At 43.4% G+C, this 21522-nt stretch overlaps 1 protein-coding gene across 1 annotated transcript; it reads right to left on the reverse strand.

Moving 5' to 3' along the window:
* Window positions 1–1061: 1061 nt before the first annotated feature.
* Window positions 1062–19661, reverse strand: TECTB (tectorin beta). Its single transcript, XM_038758383.1, has 10 exons — window positions 19586–19661; window positions 18419–18609; window positions 16780–16922; window positions 16600–16672; window positions 9398–9501; window positions 9202–9285; window positions 6860–7022; window positions 4723–4792; window positions 4270–4302; window positions 1062–1201 (listed from the first exon to the last, which is right to left on the reverse strand). Exons 1-10 carry the CDS (start codon window positions 19659–19661, stop codon window positions 1152–1154), a joined length of 987 nt encoding a protein of 328 aa, XP_038614311.1. The 3' UTR covers window positions 1062–1151.
* Between the last annotated feature and the right edge of the window lie 1861 nt (window positions 19662–21522).

A 21522-nucleotide genomic window follows, 5' to 3' on the forward strand; every position in this document is an offset into this window, starting at 1 on the left:
AAATGACAGTGTAGGTATGTCTTAAGTTTCACCCAGTAGACCTATGTAGACAATATTTGAGGATATTTTATTTCCTTTATAGCACCAGATATTTATTTAGCACTTATTGTGTATAGGGTACTGTACTAAGTGCTTGAACACATCAGAGTTGATAGTCACAAGGAGCTTATAGACTAGAGAGGATTTAGAGCTTAATTCAGAGTCTAGATTTACAGGATTGTAAGATTTTCAATAAAATATACTAACCTACTAGGAGTGTTGATTTATTTGAAGCCATTCATAAAAGCTATTCACTGAGCCTAATAGGAGAGGGTTTTTTTTATCCAAACCAATAAAATATTTTTACATCTTACTACAAACAGAATTAGAATATCACAGTTTTTTTAGACATTTGGTTTTGGGTTAAGAGTTGTAATGCCTCAATATTCTTGGTTGTTGGTGATAGAGTGGCCAGGATTTTCAGACATTTGGCTAACAATTGAATCCTCATGGTTCAGAGTCCATGATTTAGCTAATGCAATTATGCTGATGATCCTAGTGACTGTTTGGAAGGCAGAAATAAGGATAGGGAAGGGCTGAATATAGAGTTTTTGCCTCTGATCCTGGGTTTCCCTTTCAGACCTCCCTATCCTAGTCTCTGCTGTTTCTCAAGTAATTAATTTGCACCCCAACAATCTGTTGATTCTCTCCCTATTTGATTAAAGACATTGGGCCAGATCGAGAGCAGAGATCTTGATGCTGCATTCGACTTAGCTCTAAAATTGACATTCAATTCTCCTTTGGCTCTTTTGGTTTCATCTGCTTGATTGGAGCTGGTGGTGGTTGTTCGTTCTTTATGGAGTCAGCTTTGTTTCGGCTTTGTTTATGGAATCAGCTGTTGAAAATGGAAGGAATCAGAACCCTGCCACAGCAAAAGGGAAGGATCCCAATGATCTGAGTATCCTTGTCATGATGATGAAATAATTTCAGGAACTAGGGAACACCATTATTGCCATTCACAAGCAGCACTGGAACCCAAATTTGTCAAGTTTTGTTTACCTTCCCTTAAAAATCATCCCCTACACTGTTTTTGTCAGCAAAATAAATGTGAATTGCCATCAACTCAGAAAGCAATGCCTTAGGGTAACGGTCCGCTGCAGCCATGTCAGCTTCTATAACATAGCACAGATACCAAGCATGAAGATTAGATGGTAGAAAATGTCTGCGAACAAAGGAGAATGAGAAATGTTACTTTAAAAGGGATATGGACAACCTGTTCTGTACTGTGGATGATTTTTAACAGAATCTATAAAAAGCAAACGAACTTTTAATTTCCCATTGTGCTTTTAGAACTATTGACTTTCATTGAACTTTTGGGTTTAAAATTATTTTCTAGTGCTGATACTGTTATTACAAACCACAAAATGTACATTTATTATTAATCAATAATAATGATCATGTAATGACTATGAAATTGAATGGAAAATGGAATGAAGCCACTCAGTTTTGTCATTGTCTTATTAGTGAAATGCAGTCACAACTACATCAACATGAGGCAAGAGTATTTTTTGAAGTTTTTTAGTATGAAAGTCTGTTTGGGGTTCAAAATATTGCAAAGGCAATAGCCAGTATGAGGTGCGGACTCAATATTAAGCATTGAGCTAATGCTTACAAAGATCACATAATCAAAGTAACTATTTGGACACCACCTTCCATTAGCCCTGCTTTCAAGGCAGCCTGACTCTGCATGCCTAGATGATTGACAGGATGGTCTCAGTCTTGTCCAGGTTCTGTTCCCTCCCCATCCCTGTCTCTGCCCTGTTAAGTTCCTTCGGGGCAGCAGGACTCCCCCATTGCAGACTGGAAGCAGATGAAGCAGCAAAGCAGAAGAACAGCATGGTATAGTAGAAAGAGCATGGGCTTGGGAATCAGAAAATGTGGGTTCTAATCCCAGCTCCATCACTTATCATCATCAATCATATTTATTGAGCGCTTACTGTGTGCAGAGCACTGTACTAAGCGCTTGGGAAGTACAAGTTTGCAACATATAGAGACAGTCCCTACCCAACAGTGGGCTCACAGTCTAAAAGGGGGAGACATCATCATCATCATCAATCGTATTTATTGAGCGCTTACTATGTGCAGAGCACTGTACTAAGCGCTTGGGAAGTACAAATTGGCAACATATAGAGATAGTCCCTACCCAACAGTGGGCTCACAGTCTAAAAGGGGGAGACAGAGAACAAAACCAAACGTACTAACAAAATAAAATAAATAGAATAGATATGTACAAATAAAATAAATAAATAGAGTAATAAATATGTACAAACATATATACATATATACAGGTGCTGTGGGGAAGGGAAGGAGGTAAGATGGGGGGATGGAGAGGGATGAGGGGGAGAGGAAGGAAGGGGCTCAGTCTGGGAAGGCCTCCTGGAGGAGGTGAGCTCTCAGCAGGGCCTTGAAGGGAGGAAGAGAGCTAGCTTGGCGGATGGGCAGAGGGAGGGCATTCCAGGCCCGGGGGATGACGTGGGCCGGGGGTCGATGGCGGGACAGGCGAGAGCGAGGTACGGTGAGGAGATTAGCGGCGGAGGAGCGGAGGGTTCGGGCTGGGCTGTAGAAGGAGAGAAGGGAGGTGAGGTAGGAGGGGGCGAGGTGATGGAAAGCCTTGAAGCCCAGGGTGAGGAGTTTCTGCCTGATGTGCAGATTGATTGGTAGCCACTGGAGATTTTTGAGGAGGGGAGTAATATGCCCAGAGCGTTTCTGGACAAAGATAATCCGGGCAGCAGCATGACTTATCTGCTGTGTGACCTTGGGCAAGCCACTTAACTTCTCTGTGCCTCAGTTACCTCATTTGTAAAGTGGGGAGTAAAACTGTGAGCCCCATGTGGGACAACCTGATCACCCCAGCACTTAGAGCGGTGCTTGGCTCATAGTAAGTGCTTAACAAATACCAGGATGATGATTATTATTATTATTATTGTTATTATTATTATTATTATTATTATGAAGGATGAGGCCTAGGATCTGCGGTGTCTACCCAATTAGAAGACTCAGTCAAAAGAAATAAATACCCCATTTTCACGGACACAACCTTAAATGTTTCTGTCGGCCACACTGGATTTCACTGACAAAGCATAAGCACAAACGCCACTTACATTAGCTAGTGAGGGAGGCAGTCACCTTCAGCACTTTGAAGGGGAAGGAGGAGTCTGCCCTTTCCCCTCATCCAAACTGCTACTACTGCTGATCCATCTTCTCATCATACCCCATCTTGATTACTACATCAGCCTCCTCCCTGACTTCCCTGTCTCTTCCCAATTCAATCCCTACTTTACTCTGCTACCCAGATCACTTTTCTAAAAAATCATTCAGTCCATGTCTCCCCACTCCGCAAGAACCTCCAACGGTTGCCCATCCATCGCGGCATCAAACAGAAACTCCTTATCATCCCCTTTAAAGCAGCTCCACTCCCTCTACCTTGCCTCACTGATTCCCTGCTACAACCCAGCACCGTCCCTTCACTCTTTTAGTGCCAACCTATACACCGTTCATCGATCTCATGTATTTCACTACTGACCCCTTTCCCAAACCTTGCCTCTGGCCTGTATCTCCCTCCGCCTTCATATTTTTTATGGTGTTTGTTAATAATAATGATGGTATTTGTTAGCGCTTACTATGTGCCAAGCACTGAGCGCTTACTAAGTGCCGGGCACTGTACTAAGTGCTGGGATAGATACAAGATGATCAGGATGGATACAGTCTCTGTCCCCTTTTTGCAGATTAGGGAACTGAGGAACAGGGAAATTAAGTGACTTCCCCAAGGTCACACAGCAGTCCAGTGGCGGTGCTAGGATTATAGCCCAGGTCCCAGGCCCATGTTCTATTCACTAGGCCATACTCATTCTCCAAGCACTTGATATTCACCCCACAATCAGCTCCACACCCAATAATGTACATATCCATAGTTTATTTATTTTAATGTCTGTCTCCTCCTATAGACTGCAGGATCCTTGTTGACAGGGAACATGTCTACCAACTCTGTTGTATTATATTCTCCCAAGAGCTTAGTACAGTGATCAGCACATGGTAAGCACTCAGTAAGTACCATGGATTGGTTGATCGATCTCCCCAATTTTGGCAGCCTGTTAAGGTCTGCCCCATGCAATGCAGTTGGCAATCTTGTAAGCCGGAACCTGTGATTCTATAGGGAAGGATTAAATGGGAGTTTGTGTTGAAGAGACTAAAGCACATGCAAACTGTAATAGACTGAAGACATTTTCTTACCTGAGAAGCTGTAGTGACTTGAATATCCCTTACCTAGATAAATTGAAAGGGAAAGTGTTTAAAAAGTCTCCCAACAGCAATTAATATCAATGTCCCAGCAATAAATTTGGAACACCACTGTTTTCAGTGAGTCTAAAAATGTTTTCCCAGCTCTTGTATGGTCTGTCTCTCCTCTTGAGATGTCTGAGAGTTGTTAAATGATCGGCAAAATTTGTTCTTCAACCCATTTTGATGGGCAATGGAACAAGTAAAAACTACAAATCTCCAGGTTGACTTCGAGGATTGATGTGGCCGTTACATTTTGCCGTGTTTTGCTTTTCAGCATATGTAGGAAGATGCACTGATACAGAGAGCCTTTTGGCTTTCATTTGCAAACTGGGCCATCACTTGGCGGAGGCTGAGAGAGAGCAGCTACTTAAAAACCCAAACTGGTTGGAAAACATAAATGCTTACTGCGGATGGAGAATTCCACAACTAACACTCCCCCAGTCTGTTCATGGAAACGTTTCCTTCTATCACATGTCTGGAAGGAATTGACAAAAGGAGAGAGAGAGAGTGAGAGAGAGAGAGAGAGAGAGCTGAATATCTCATATGTACAAATTTTGGTAAAAAGTAATAACAATTTTACCTTTTTAGCAGGAGGGAATTTCCTCCCTCTCTAAAACTAAGGTAGAAAATCTTTCCTAATTTTGATCATTCTAATTGAGCATTCGTGAGGCTGGTGGCACCCCAGGTTTCCCTGACTGCAAAGGGTTAGGGTGGCCTTGGGAAATTTGGCCCTCAGAGGGGGCCAAACCAGGATGCATTGGTTCCAAATTCTGGCATTAGTTCAGCATCTCACAGTCATCTTGTGATGACGTTCAGTTTGTTAGTTGGAACCCTAGAGCGGGGAAACCACACACCCTCTTGAGGGGTTTGAAGCTCTTTAAAGCTGCCTGGGGTGCAAGGGAGACTGATATCCGAATCTGCCTAAAACTCGGGGGCTCTGGTGCTGTGTTCCTTGACAGTGCATCCTTTGAGCACAGGCTGGGAGTCAGAGGGATCTGGGTTCTAATCCTGGCTCTTTCACGTGTCTGTTGTGTGATTTTGGGTAAGTCACTTAACTTCTCTGTGCCTCAGTTTCATCATTCATTCAATCGTATTTATTGAGCACTTACTGTGTGCAGAGCACTGTACTAAGCACTTGGGAAGTACAAGTTGGCAACATATCGAGACAGTCCCTACCCAACAACACGCTCACAGACTAGAAGGGGATAATGGGGATTAAGATTGTGAGCCCCATGTGGGACAGGGACTGTGTCCAACCCGATTTGCATATCTCCACCCCAGAGTTTAGAAGAGTGCCTGGAACATAGTAAGCGCTTAACAAATACCACAAGTATTATGATTATTATGTGCAGGATAGGGTCCTGGTGCGTTCTATATGAGCAGTCCAATCACTACCATCCTGTCTCCAGCTATCACACTAGCACTACCAAATGACCCTATATGCCACTGGGGACCCCCAGGGCAAGCCCCCCTGCAGCATCCTTACCCAGGGTGCAGAGGGCAGAAGAGGAGGGATTGTCCCCACACACCTTCCTTATATAAGTCCAGAGATAGTATCTCCAAGGCACTATGACACTCCTCTTTTCCCCATGCAGGACAAAGAATCAGGATCAACAGAGAGACAAGATACACAAATGGGTAGATTCTCTAAAATCATTAAAAGCACGTGTTGAGTAGGAGGGGCCGTTCTTGGAGTTAAAGATGGACAGGATGGCCGAGAGAGGCAAGCCTTTTTTTCATTGATTCAATCGTATTTACTGAGCGCTTACTGTGTGCAGAGCACTGTAGTAAGCTTCCTGGAGGAGGTGGGCTTTGAGTTATGATTTAGAAGAGGGGAGAAAGGAAAGAGGGTGGGCGGGGACAGGTATGCCATTCACATGTAAGGGACGATGTGGGCAAAGACTCAGTCGTGACCTCTGACTTCTCCCTGGCTCAGGGTCCACCCAGATAATCCCAGTTTTCCTCCTGCAGCCCTGCCTGCCATCTCAGTTGTTATCTGGCTTTCAGGGGAAAGAAGAAACAGTCTGGCTCCTCAGCAGGGGGCTTCCAATTACCCTGGAGTCGGCAGCAAAGCCAAAGCCGACTCTAAGCAGCCATCTCTGCCAAGGCAGCCATTCTGGGTGTCAGCCACTGTCTGCTCTCCTGCTCAATTGCTGATAGTCCAGAATTCTTCGATTGAGAGACCTGCCTGTGAGGGCTAGGGGCCCTAATTCTCACCCAGCATTTGGATCAGTGCTCTGCACACAGTAAATGCTGAATAAATATTATTCCTGCTACCACTGCTACTATGACATGGGGCAACGGACAAGCACACTGAAATCGTATAGGAAACAGATCCATGGATGACTTATTGCCTGGTTTTTAGACCAGAAAGTCTTCAGTCACAGCATCTCTTAATTTAAAACAAAGCTCTCGAATTATTTTTGTTATTCCCCCTGCTCCACCTCTGCCTCCTCCACCAGCACTCTTTCCCTCAGTCCCTCCCGGGTTTCCATTCTAATTCCAGTCCTGGACATGCACTCTCTAGTCTAGATAGTCTTACCACAGGGCAGGAGAATCTTTCGCTATCACAGATGAAGGTCTCGCAGTGCAGCCAGACCTTCGACAACTTGGGGATGTTCTGGAACCGGAAAGCATTGAACTGGAATGTAGCCCGGTGGTCTTTCCCATTCTCGTGCACGAGGACCGTCTCATCTGTTGGGCAGCTGAAACGCACAGTGAAGAGAAAAACAAAATAGAAGCCAAGCAGACCCAAACTCTCACTTGAGGTCAGTAATGTGGCATAGTGGAATGAGCACGGGTCTGGAGTCAGAGGACGTGGGTTCTAATCCCAGCTCTGCCACATGTCTGCTGTGTGACCTTGGGCAATTCACTTTACTTCTCTGTGCCTCAGTTATCAGTACTGTAATATGGGTATGAAGACCGTGAGCCCCATATGGGACAGGGACTGTGTCCAGCCTGATTACCTTGTATTTACCCCAGTGTTTAGAACAGTGGTTGGCACCTAGTAAGTGCTTAACAAACATTATTATTATTATTGTTAATAAAGACCACTGTTTCCCATTAACCCCATTTTTATCAAGGTATTATCACAGGCCTCTTCCCCTTTGTGTACTTTCAGCTGGAACTGGCCATGCAGTTTTTGTGTTTCTGTCTGAGTCTCCCTGACCTCTACTTCTTCCAGCTCAGGGTTGGCTCTCCAAGCAGGGTCAGTAATAATCATAATAATAATGATGGTATTTGTAAAGCAAATTATGGTATTTGGGAAGCAGCATGGCTCAGTGGAAAGAGCCTTTTCTTGGGAGTCAGAGGTCATGGGTTCTAATCCCAGCTCCGCTGCTTGTCAGATGTGTGACTTTGGACAAGTCGCTTAACTTCTCTGTGCCTCAGTTACCTCATCTGTAAAATGTGGGTTAAGACTGTGAGCCCCATGTGGGACAACTTGATCACCTTGTATCCTCCCCAGCGCTTAGAACAGTACTTGGCAAATAGTAAGCACTTAACAAATGCCGTCATTATTATTATTATTATTATTCAGCGCTTACTATGTGCCAAGCACTGTTCTAAGCACTGGGGTAGATACAAGGTAATCAGGTTGGACACAGGGCCTGTCTCACATGGGGTTCACGGTCTTAATCCCCATTTTACAGATGAGGTAACAGAGGCACAGAGAAGTTAAGTGATTTGCCCAAGGTCACACAGCAGATAAGTAGCAGAGCTGGGATTAGAACCCACATCCTCTGACTACCAAGCCCATTCTCTTGCCACTAGGCCATGCTGCTTCTTGGATGGGTTTGAGACATTCCTGTAGAATGTCTAAGTTGTGTCTGGGCCAGACGAGGTTGAAGTGGTGGATAAGTGGGGCCATGAGATTTTCCAAGCCATCAAGCCAGCTTTTGGGGGTGATCCAAATTTGGCGGTGTGGTCCCTGGGCCTCTTGTAAGGCGTCAGAACTGGGGATCCCTCTGTTACCAGCCTAGACAAGTGGGCTAGCTGCCGGAGGTAGCAGAGTTTTGAAACTCAACTCCAGCAAGATGGGGTTGCTGAGGGTGCCAGAGGTCCTTGCGTGACCTATGAAGGGAATCCTTAAAATAGCTTGTTACAGATAGATTGTTCCTCCCCAGTCATGGCACCTACTAATGGAAAATAAAGTAAGCAGGCCTCTCTGAGGGAGGGAGTGGAACACTTAATGAGTAAAATTAGAATGCCTAGGCCTTGGCACCATTTCATGGCACAGAGCCCTCCGGAGCCTGACAACCCTGGGTCGTGTGGCATGGTCACATGATCCTTTTCGCACCATTCCTGTAATATGTCCCTGCTATCCGGCAGCAGATAAAAACCGGGTGTTGTTAGGTACTCAGGAAGAAGTGGTAACCCTTCCAAAGGACTTGGGGAAAGCACTCAAAATAGACTCCTACGCCTAATAGAAGAGTACTCTTGATATTTCACTTATTTTAGGCTGTGTTTATATATTTACAAGTCGTCTAGGCAATGGAGGACCCAGCTTTTCACTTTGGCTAGAGCCCAGGTCCTCTGATGCCCTCCAGGCTGTAAACTTGTTATGGGCAGGGACCGTTTCTGCTAATCTTGTTGTATTGTACTCTCCCAAATGCTTAGCACAGTGCTCTGCACTAAGTAAGCTCTCAATAAATACCACTGATCGATTGGATGACTGATTGACACTCAGGCCCTCACTCTTTCCATTAGGCCGTGCTGTTTTTGGATCAGAGTGGCTCCCACCTCCTCCTTCTGGTTAATCAGCATTTCTTACCATTCAGAGAGTTAAAGCCAACCAGTCCTCAGTGGTTCCAGGCTGTTTCTAGGAAGAGGCCCAGCCCACCACCCAACAAGTTTTCCATTTTAGCCCTGGTGCCGAGTACCTACCCCTTACTGATCAGCTGCCACTGCATCGGGTACATGAAGTCCGCTGACGGAGTAGCCCAGCAGCTGTTCAGAACGACTTTAAATCTACGAGGAAAACAAAGTACCATTTCTGTGAGCCCTAAGTAAGTTGGCCCTGGGTCTGGATCTTGCTTGGCCATCTGTCTGTCTGACTTGGGAAAGGCTGAGGTTCACCCACCTGGTGCTTAGCCCTTTTGCTTCCACTCCAGAGAACAAATCTGTACCAATCTCTGAGGTTTCCACCACGAAAGGAGCTTCTCTTTTGTTGGTGAACTTGGCGTTCTTGGGGAGAGGAGTGACACAGGACGTTACTACAGCCAGAGTCAGGTTAAGGCAACCGAGGGCTAGAGGAGCTGGAGAGCAAGGAACTCCCAACTCAAACCGTACCACCTCTGCCCTCCCAAGTCCATGCACAATCTTAGCTCTGAAAAAGCTCATTTTAAAAAATGGTATTTGGTTAGGGCCTACTATGTACCAAGCACTGTTTTAAGCCCTGGAGTAGATACAAGTCAAATGGGTTGGACACAGTTCCCATCCTACGTAGGGATCACAGTTGGAGGGAGGGGTATTAGGGTGACTGCCCGTCAGCAATCGTGCTGGGAAAGTGTCCAGTTTGCATGCTGGTTGAAGCAGTTGGGACAGCCCAAATGGTAGAGCAAGTCACTGTTGTGCAGAAAGCATCTCATCTTGTTAAGAGGCAGGAAAACCCCAGAGGGGTTGGTAGACTGAAAACTCAGGGTTAAAAACATGACTGCCTGATCAGAAAGCCAATGCTCCCTGCCGCAAGGATTAGAGGGAGGGACCATTGTAGCCGGTAGAGCTCACTGCCCCAGAAACTACAGTTGTTCTGTGGGGAGGGAATCATTAAGGGCAGAAAAGACCCCAATGCCATCAATATCGCCCACCCACCTCTGGCTGCTGGGAAGTGGGGGAGGTGTCTGTCCGCTGTGGACTGTATACTCCTTTTGAGCGGGGAACAGTTTTCCCAACTCTGTTACATGGTACTGTCCCATGAGCTTAGTACAGTGCTCTGCATACACTAAGTGTTTAGTAAATACCAATTGATTGAATGTTTTGGGAGCATAAGACGGCATTGTTCTCCCACCCATCCTCTAACATTGCCAGCGGGGGCTCAGGAAAGCAGTTGATATTGGTTTTTTTATGGTATCTTTCTAGCACTTAATATGTACTAGCCACTGTACTAAGTGCTGGGTAGATACAAGATAATCACAATTTCCCTGTCATTCATTCATTCAATCGTATTTATTGAGCGCTTACTGTGTGCAGAGCACTGTACTAAGCGCTTGGGAAGTACAAGTTGGCAACATATAGAGACGGTCCCTACCCAACAGTGGGCTCACAGTCTAGAAGGGGGAGACAGAGAACAAAACAAAACATATTAACAAAATAAAATAAATAGAACAAATATGTACAAATAAAATAAATAGAGTAATAAATACATACAAACATACATATATACAGGTGCTGTGGAGAGGGAAAGGAGGTAAGGCAGGGGAAATGGGGAGGGGGAGGAGGGAGAGAGGAAGGAGGGGGCTCAGTCTGGGAAGGCCTCCTGGAGGAGGTGAGCTCTCAGTAGGGCCTTGAAGGGAGGAAGAGAGCTAGCTTGGCAGATGTATGGAGGGAGGGTGTTCCAGGCCGGGGGGATGATGTGGGCCGGGGGTCGATGACGGGACAGGCGAGAACAAGGCACGGTGAGGAGATTACCGGCAGAGGAGCGGAGGGTGCGGGCTGGGTTGTAAAGGGAGGGAAGGGAGGTGAGGTAGGAGGGGGTGAGGTGATGGAGAGCATTGAAGTCAAGGGTGAGGAGTTTTTGCCTGATGCGTAGGTTGATTGGTAGCCACTGGAGATTTTTGAGGAGGGGAGTAACATGCCCAGAGCGTTTCTGGACAAAGACAATCCGGGCAGTGGCATGAAGTATGTCCTACATGGGGCTCCCAGTCTAAGCAAAGGAAGAACAGGTATTAATCCCCAATTTACAGATGATATAACTGGAGAACAGAGAAGTTACTTCACTTGCCCTAGATCACACAGCATACTAGTGGGGGAGCCAGAATTAGAACCTAGATCCTCTGGCTTCCAGGCCCATATTGTTTCCACTTCCCATGGCTCTTCCAGATTTCTCAGTTTTTTGTTCAACGGACTCACAGCAGAGTTAGCAGGGGCAGGCCTATCATTTGGGGTCTCCTGCAGTTTGAATCATTTACTGAATGATCATTTTTTTTAATACAGGAAAGTTGCCTATTGATGGTGAAAAGCACTTAGAACAGTGCTTTGCACATAGTAAGCACTTAATGAATGCCATTATTATTATTATAATTGTTATAAAGGTGAAGTTATTATTTTGCTCCCAAACAACTTGCAGGACATTTTTCCTGGAAAAAATATATTATTTTCTGGTCTTATCCTGTCATATAAAAAACCTTGTGCACTTCTATATTTTCCACCCTTCAACATGTCAATAGCCCCTGTGTGCAGAGCACTGTACTAAGCACTTGGGAGAGCATAATAGTAGACAAAAATTCCTGCCCTTGGGGAGTTTACAGAATAGCAGTCATGTTTGAAACATAGAAATTGGACCCCAGGATATAATTTAAAGAACACATCATCTCCCACCTGAGCCAGTCAAAGGTGCTTTTCATCAGAAACTTGTCCACCCCCACCCCGAAATACCACAGTCCCAGATCCGAGGTCCGAGATCATGGGACATTCTGCAGGATTTTACTGTAGCTTGGTTTGCTCTACAACACATCCCCATTTCCTTCTTGTCTATTTCTTCAAATTCTTTGTTTTTTCTCCATTGTGTTCATTATCTAAATGACTTGGAGGTCTCCTCTTTTCTCCTTCCTCTCCCCATTCTCTTTCTCTAGTTTTCCTCCAAGATTAGCTAGGATGTTTGGGTTAAATCTGAACAACCCTGCCCTTGCTAGCTGGCTAACCTGCTCTTTGGACTTTTTAAAATTTGCTCTTACCTAGGTATCTTTAACTTTTCATTAAAGGAAAAGGGCAGATTCTGTAACAGCTACTGAGTGGAAAAGCCACCTAGTTTGACAGGATTTTAAATGCGGTTAAATCAGACCCCCCAAACAAAACTGCCCTCAGAATGCTTAGCTGCCTGGAGTACAGACGCTTCTGCTTGCAATGGAAATCTGGGAGAGGCGTGAGCAAATCCATTTCGTAAACTTCGGAGGCTCGTTTCATCCTCAGCAATTAGCGAAGCATTCAATTTCAATGGGAAATCTAGGACACTATTTTCCCCTGGATAATGTGATGGAAATGTATGCAGGGATCAGTTGTTGCTTCAGAGCTGCACAAAAATGTTCTGAAAGCAGTAGAACTTGGGGAGGGTGTTTGTGTGAGTCAGACACGGCAAACAAACCCAGAAGGAAAGGAAGAAACTCTCCAGGGAATATTAAACAAGCACTGAAGCAGAGCAGCAAAAAAGCAAATTGCTGGCATGAAAGACCCTTTCTGTTCAGATTGCCTGAAGCAGAACACAGGTTTTCCAGACTTATGCCTCTGTACACCATGGAGCTGATCTCTCTGAGTCACAATTCCAGCGACAACTGAAGGAACCATTACATTAACACAAACAAAGCCTCGGACAGCCAGTTCAGCAGAGAGAGAGAAGCCTTTTGTTTTTTTAATGAGAAAGCCAAGTCAGCCAAAGGGTAATTGTGAAGCCTAATCAATAAAGACGAGTCTTTAAAATCTCGACACTGACCCTATTTCATCTTCTTAAAGGAACTCTGAGGTAACTATTGAAAAGGTTTTGGCATCTAATGCAGTGTGCTATTCTGACCGGGGATGGTTCAATCTCTAAAAGGAGCTTTTTTCCTCTGGGCATCCATGAAACCTTAGATTGGTCCCTTGCAGAGACTCTCTACCCCCTGTTTCAACATTGTTACATCACCTTAGAGGCTGGCTTTAATTTACCAACGCCTTTCATGTGCCAACAAGACTATGTAGCTGGTTCTACTAGGAACCAAGTAAAGCGGAGGACTGAGCAATATCTGGTTTGTCAGTCAGCTTAGTCAATCGTATTTATTGAGTGCTTACTGTGTGCAGAGTATATATGTATATATGTTTGTACATATTTATTACTCTATTTATTTATTTATTTTACTTGTACATATCTATTCTATTTTATTTTGTAGTATGTTTGGTTTTGTCTCCCCCTTTTAGACTGTGAGCCCACTGTTGGGTAGGGACTGTCTTTATATGTTGCCAATTTGTACTTCCCAAGCGCTTAGTACAGTGCTCTGCACACAGTAAGCACTCAATAAATACGATTAATGATGATGATGATGATGATGCAGAGCAATGTACTAAGCGCTTGGGAGAGTACAGTGCACAGTGTTATCAGACATGTTCCCTGCCCATAACAAGTTTACAGTCTAAAAGGGAAGTCAGACAACGATATAAGCCGCGTGGCTCAGTGGAAAGAGCACGGGCTTTGGAGTCAGAAGTCAGGGGTTCAAATCCCGGCTCCGCCAATTGTCAGCTGTGTGACTTTTGGGCAAGTCACTTCACTTCTCTGGGCCTCAGTTGCCTCATCTAGAAAATGGGGATTGGGACTGTGAGCCCCGCATGGGACAACCTGATCACCTTGTAACCTCCCCAGCGCTTAGAACAGTGCTTTTCACATAGTAAGTGCTTAATAAATGTCATAAAAATTACAGATATGTACATAAGTGCTGTGGGGCTTTGGGGGGTGAGGGGGGATGCAGACCAGAGTGGAAGAAAAAGAAAAGAGGGCTTAGTTAGAGAAGTCCTCTTGGAGGAGATGTGCCTTCAATAAGGCTTAGAAGTTAAGAAGTTAGAAGTTAGAAGAAGCACTGTTCCAGCACTTAGAACAGTGCTCAGTGCTTAGAACAGTGCTCAGCGCTTAGAACAGTGCTTTGCACATAGTAAGCGCTTAACAAATGCCATCATTATTATTATTATTAAGTTGTCTAACTGGTCTGAGCAGTTCTTCAGCTGGACATTTGCTGAGGAAAGATAAGGTCTAAGGCTAGAGCTAAACTGCTTTCTACAACTGAGGCTGTTTTTTCCTAGTGATCTGGACACATTTGAGCAAGAATTCTCTAACCTTGATCACTGCCCTGTACCTGCCCCATGCCAATCTAACCCTCAGGATGAAAACAACATTTGAAGGGAGAATCGTGTGCAGACCTGGGTAATGTTTGTGGAGCTCTCTTTCACTTGATCCACTTCATAACCCAGCCCACCCCTGCTCTGAGACAGGTTATTTACTTGACCGACAGATACATTCTGACTTTCCCTTATCCTCTATTAATCAGTCACTATTTATTGAGCACCTACTGTTTGCAGGGCACTGTACCAAATGCTTGGGAAAGTACAATATAATAGACACAATCCCTGCCCTCAAGGACCTTACAGTCTAGAGGGGGTGATAGACTGTAAACTTGTTGTGGGCATGCAATGTGACCACCAACTCTGTTACACTGTACTCCCCCAAGCACTAAGTGCAGTGCTTTGCACAGAATAAGCACTCAATAAATATGATTGATTAAAATAAATTATGGAAAAGGGGAATGGCAGAGTACGAGGATTTGTACAAAAGTGCTGAGGGGTTTGGGGTAGGATAACAAAGTGCTTAAGAAGCTCCATCACATGCCTGCTGTGTAACCTTGGGCAGGTCACTTCACTTCTCTGTGCCTCAGTTACCTCCTGAAAAAGAGGGATTGAGACTCTGAGCCCAATGTGGGAAAGGGAGTGCTTAGTACAATGCCTGGTACATAGTAAGCACTTAACAGATATTATTATTATCATTATTATTATTATTACTATTATGATGTGATAAATGAGCACCATTAGAGGTTTGTGAGGAGTGGAGAGACATGACAGCATTTTTTTGGAAAATTGATTGGGGTAGCAGAGTGAAATAAGGACTGGAGTGGGGAGAGAAAGGAGGCAAAGAGGTCAGCGAGGAGGCTGATGCAGTAGTCAAAGCAGGATATGATAAGTGCTTGGATCAGTATGGTAGCAGCTGCCCTAGGATCAGCCCTAGATTCCATGGAATTTGGTGATAGGATAATCAGAATAGCACCCAGGCCCCACAACTATGAGGCTGTCAATCAGATAAACTTCCAAGCCAAAAGGAGCCCAATCACACAAGGGAAAAAAAAAAACCTGTTTCACTACAAACTATTCTAGCTGATCCATTCATATCACTTCACAACTCTGCAGTTCCAAAAACCCTCAATGCTTAAGTGAAACCAAGGTTGAAATGTTTTCACAGATAAGAATACCTTGATTTTTTTTTCAAGTTAACATTGATTTTGTCCTCTGCCAGTTTGGTCTTTGAGTGATGTGAGTTTATGATTGAATGAATGAATAAGAGCATTTAAGGAGGAGCCAGGTAGCAGGGGAAATGAGCCGGAGAGGAAATCATCAGCTCTTCCCCTTCCTCCCCTAGTTCCAGCCCACCCCAGCATGCATTTATGAGCTCCACCTCGATAAGTTCACCAGACACCTATTAGAGAAGCAGCATGCCCTAGTAGAATGAGCGTGGGCCTGAGAATCAGTGGTCTTGGGTTCTAAACTGGGATCTGCCACTGGCCTGATTCTGTGACTTGGGGTAGGTCACTTAACTTCTCTGTGCCTCAGTTTCTTCAACTGTAAAATGGAGATTATGTACCTGTTTTCCCTCCTACTTAGTCTGGAAGACCCAGGTGGGATAGGGACTTGTGTCCAACTTGATTTTCTTGTATATACCCTAGCACCTAAAACAGTGCTTGGCACAAAGTAAGCACTAACTAAACAAGTTCCACAATTATTATTAAAGACTTGGGCCCCAGTGACCTCAAGGCATCTCAGGGGCAGCATAAAAATAATTGGAGTTGATACGCTGCCCAGCAGAAACATTGTCTGCCTACCCAAATAAACCTACTGAAAATTCAGAATTTGCACCAGTGGAAAGAGGAATTTACGGTCAGGGTGCAAGTTTGCTACTAAACTTTAGTTAAAATAACTAGAATGTTGAGGTGTGGGGGCAAAGATGTTTTGGGTGGGTGGTAAATTTAAAATCGACTAGTAAGTAATAACAAAAATACAGCTGATGCAGTTTGGCCTAAAAGAAAATGGAAAGGACTGGGAGAAATTGTTTTAAAGCAAATTGTATTTAAGACCCTTAACCTCAATTTCCTCATCTGTAAAATGGGGTAATAATTTCAACCCCTCCCATCCTCATAGGGATATTGTCCAGACAAATATGGTACTTATTGATGAAGTGGTTTGGAAAAGAAAAGTGCTTTAGAAATTAGAAGTGGGAATAACAGTAATATCAGCAATAATAAATAATCAATTTAAAATAAATAGAAAACCAAGAGCACTCACGGTGTAGAAGTTCAGAGATAACTGACTTTCAAATGAGCCTGTGCTCCCATTTTTCACATGCACAGTGGCCACTCTGAAAAGGGGAGAGAATTTTACATAAGGACTGAAACATGTATTATTGAAAGTGGCTCCAAAGTACAAGAAAAGCTGCCTAACTTCCACTCTGCAGAGCAGACTTACCTCTGATCAAATGCCGCGTGGTTCACTAGGTAGGTGGAATGATATGTACAGGAAAAAGAATAGTTGACAGGTTGGCTCTTGACAATCACCGTGCTGTCATTGGAGACTATGGAACTGTAGAAGTGGTAGATGGGAGGCTTGTACTAGAGTTGGGGAGAAGAAGGAGTTGGTAAAATTTTCATCATAATTATGAAAAAACAGCCTCAGGGAAAAAACCATAAAGACTGACTCCCTGTTTCTCATGATTGATCTTCAGCTACAAAGCTCTGGATAATTTGAGCTCTGGTTTTCCTGAGAGCCTTTCATGCCATTACCCAGAAATTACCATCTCAGATGTTCTAAATTAACGGCTCACTGTTTCTTCCTCAACCAGGGCTTATTGGGTATCCGAATGAGGGTGCCAAAGCCTCCCTCACTTTTCTTACATTTCCTTGAAGTTCTCTCTTTACTTGTGCCCAACTGCTGATATTCCCAACATTCTCTTGTTCCACTACCTCTCTCAATTGCAAATGACAGTCAATCCTTACTCTCTTCTTTCCTTGTATCCACCCATTCAGTGGCTGCAGCCCTTGATTTGGGGAGCTACTTTATACTGGTTCCCATAAGAGTCCCCAAAATGAATCTTTCGGGGAGTGGCGGTAGGGTTATTTCTCCTGAGATACTACCTGTCTTCCAGAAACCCAGCAGTCTTCAAACTGCTGATTTCCCAACTTCTGGGAAAGGCTCTTGTATGAATCAAATCAGTGCCAAACTTCATCCCACTGTCACCGTTTCATTATTATTATTTCATGAATATAATTTCATTGATAGTAGATTCACTTACAGATGGTACGCTTTTATAAATCAAAGTTCCCTCAGCAAGCACAAAAAAGTCCATTAGCAATTGTAATAATTCTGGTATTTGTTAAGTGCTTACTATCTGCAAGGCACTGTACTAAGGGCTGGGGTGGATATAAGCAAATCAGGTTAGACACAGTCCCTGTCCCACGTGGGGCACATAGTCTCAATCCCCATTTGACATGGGAGGTAACTGAGGCACAGAGAAGTTAAGACTTGCCCACAGTGAAGATATTGAGTGCTTAAATTCTAATGACCTAAAAGCTAGTTCTGTAGGAAGACACAGGAACAGTATTCTGGTTCTTCTTTTAGTGGGGGACATGAATAAACTATGGTTAGATGCTCAGTCAGCAATCAACAGCCAGATAGCAAACCCCTAGTCCAAATGGACGAATGAGGATTTGAAAGAGCCAGTCTGGCCCAGAGCTCTGGCTAGGTTCTGACACAGATAATGAGAATCCCAAGGTCCCTTCGAACCAAGAGTGAAAAGAAAGTTTGACCAGCCTAAGCATTCAATCAATCAATCAATCAATGGTAGTTCCTGAGAATTTATTGTGTGCAGTGCACTGTATTAATCTCTTGGGAAAGTGCACTATAACAGAATTGGTAGACACGTTCCCTTCCCGCAAGGAGCTTACAGTCTAGAGGGAAGTTTAGCTTCACTGGGCCCAGGGTAAGGGTTCTGTGAAGTTGACCTCGGCAAACATAAGGTGAGTTTTAACCTTGGTTCTTGGGCAACATTGTGGTTTCCACCATTCTCTCTGTTCCAAAGTAATGATTCCTCTGAGTGGGACATGCTCACCTCAGATTGAGTTCCACAATAGGACTTGTTTTTAGGAGACAGATCTGGGATTGTGAACTGGTAGTAACCCGACTCATGGATTCCATTGTAACAGACTCCTCCCAGAGCCAACTGGTGTACTTCCCATCCGTAGGGGCATTCTGGGATTTTGGTGATAATCGTCTTGGGATAGCAAAACACCAGAATGACATCTGGAAAAAACACAACCGACCATTTGGGATAAGACAAACCTGAGATGATTTTTGCGTAATTGCCCGACCCATAGATTAGTTATGTTTGGAAATATTTGATTCAAACTCTTGAAAATATGAGCCTTTTTTTCACTGTCCCTGGAGAAAAGTTCTAAAGCAAAGGGATATAATTAATCAGTGGTATTTATCAAATAGTTATTGTATGCGGAGCTGTGCATTAAGCATGATATAAGAAAAAATCTATAGTGCTATTTTCCTTTTTGAAAGAGAAGAATCAGAAGAAGAGAGAAATGGAGAAAAGGACTGAAGAATGGAGTTGAAAGGAAAAGATTGGTAGCTATGAGTAAGAATAATGCCAAATGCAAGGGTGAGGCTTTAATGAATGAAGATTAATGAAAATCTATGAAAACATATCAAGAACTATAAAGGAATCATGGGTAAATTACAGTGTAATATTGAGATGCTGAGCAATAACTGGAGAAAAGTGTGAACAGTACTACCAAAAATATTTATCAAGGGATCGAGGCCTACTATATGCAGAACATCAGATCAAGCACTTATACCCTGGAATAAAAGGGCTTACAACCTAATGAACTACATTTAATATATTTTTCCAACTGAATAAAAGGAAATGAAGCGAAATTCTGTTCAATATATATTTACATCTTACAGGAAAACTCTGTTTCGTGTTTTAAAAAATTAAAAGAGAACTCACAAAAACATGACATCAAACCCAACTCTCCTGAATTGCTACTTCAAACATTAAATAAGAACTCACAAAAGCATAAGACATCAAACCCAGCTCTCCTGAATTGCTACTTAAAACATTAAGCAAGAACTCTCAAAAGCGTATGTCTTTGACCACAAATCTCCCAATTTGCTACAGTTTTATTTCAGATCAAAAGCAGAGCCCTGTGTCTTGGGTACCATGGACTGCATTTCTTCCCAAGGAAAATGAACCAATTCCCACATTTACCTGCTTTATTTGGTGTGCATGTTCCTGCAAAAACTTCAGCAATGATGGCCAGCAGGATCATAGCCCTTATCATCATTTCTCCTCAGGGGCAAAGACACTGTTGGCAGGAAAACAGAAACAGACTCAGAACTCTGCTAGATCCTGGGACATGGGCAGCCTCGCTTGAAATAGGAAAGCAGCATTTTGAATAACAAAGCCCCAGAACAACATTTTCAGAGCCAACCATCTATTTCACCTATCCAGTTCTAACATGACTTAATCCTCCTTAACAGGATATGCAAAGTAAGAGATGCTGGAGGACTCATACCTATGACAGTCAAATAAATATCTAGTCGGTCATTTCTCCCCTAGATTCATTCTACTTGGGCAGCTGGTGCTCCTTCTAAGATGCCCTCTCCCCAAACCAACTTATCTAGCATTATCTCCACTTTATATAGGCCTCTTTGTGAAAGAAACCTGCCTGCAGATAAATCACAAAGCACAGGCATTAACCAATGTGGAGAAGGGGGCTGTGTAAGGGAGAATGCAAGGGAGAGCTCAGTTACTTCCAGTCGAATCTCTTGTCTTCTATGATTGTTTGAGATAGGATTTTGTTTGACTTCCTTTCACAATGCAAACCTTCTTTAATTCAATATCTGCAACAAAATCTGTTTCCAAAACAGTTGTTCCTCCATGTTTTGGAACCTATTTGTTAGAGTATTTTTTTCTCTTTGGTGTTTACTACCTAAAATTTCAGCTAGAGAAAGGTTCTAACGAGTTTAATAAGGTTACATTTAACTCCCCAAATGCTAAAGAAAGGAACATGTCTTTTTAGCCAAAACATTTTTTATTTTTTTTTACTTCTATAAATTAGCCTTGGACATTAGATCCTATTTGCTTTTAAAGTGTATTATAGGCTACTAGAATAATAAGGCTGGAAGGGAACTTGAAAGATCATCTCATCCATTCCCCTGCCTCTTCACAATATAGCCCCCAAAAGATAAAATTTCTTAACCAGTGCACTTGAGATATCCAGGACCCTTAGATATCAAAATTAAAAATTGGGGTAATTTTATTAGTGATGAGAAATTGTTTAATCAGAATCGTATACTCAGAGATGAGGTTCATGTTGGGATCGGGTGGGCTTTTCCTATGAGCCCTGCCTTCTGGTTGCTGTCATCATCTTGAATTATTAAAGTTGAATTTAGGACCTTGGGAAGCTTTGACTGTAACTGCACTCTCGATGACCTGGGTCGTGGTATCTAATCCCCCTAAGGGCCCCCTTTACCACTAGACTTGTTGGACTCTGAACTTTTATGTTGTCTTTGACGCATTTGTATTTAAATTATTTTATCTTCTTTATTGGGGCTCTTGCCAGACCCTTCCCCACCTTATTTTTAGATTGTGATCCCCTGAAGGGCCAAATCCATGTTCAACTCTCCCCTGCACAGTTTTTCCCAATCAATCAATCAATCAATCAATCAAAGAATTATTTATTAAGCACTTAATTTGTGCAAGATACTATGCCAAGCACTTGGGAGAGTGCAATGCAGTTGGTAGACATAATCCCTTTCCTCAGTGCTTAGTACAGTGTTCTGCACACAGTAAGATGTTAAGTAACAGAGAAGTTAAGAAACTTGCCCAAGGTCACAGAGCAGGCAAGTGTGGAGCTAGGATTAGAACCTTTGACTCCCAGGCTGGTGGTCTTTCCACTAGGCCATGCTGCTTCCATGGCTTTATACTTCCAGGTAATTTGCAGGTAGGTTTCTTCCCTTATCTGTAATTTATTTTCGTTCCTGTCTAGATTGTAAACTCTTTGAGGGCAAGAATTATGCTTACCTACTCTATTATATGCTCACATGCACTTGGTAAGGTGTTCTCTCAATTAATTGATCGATCTAGTTAATTTTCTCTGCCTTTTCTAATCAGTCCCATTTATTCTGAAACATTTCAAAATG

Source organism: Tachyglossus aculeatus, chromosome 16, assembly GCF_015852505.1.
Source record: "Tachyglossus aculeatus isolate mTacAcu1 chromosome 16, mTacAcu1.pri, whole genome shotgun sequence".
NCBI lineage: Eukaryota > Metazoa > Chordata > Mammalia > Monotremata > Tachyglossidae > Tachyglossus > Tachyglossus aculeatus.

Bases quoted from the DNA above. Each gene is read 5' to 3' on its own strand.
- TECTB (XM_038758383.1), bottom strand. From the start codon at position 19,661: ATGATGATAAGGGCTATGATCCTGCTGGCCATCATTGCTGAAGTTTTT. The intron at 9,502-16,599 runs GTGAGTGCTCTT...CCTCTCCCCAAG, and splicing joins TATCTCTGAACTTCTACACC to AACGCCAAGTTCACCAACAA. The intron at 9,286-9,397 runs GTGGGTGAACCT...TTTTCCTCGTAG, and splicing joins GCAAAAGGGCTAAGCACCAG to ATTTAAAGTCGTTCTGAACA.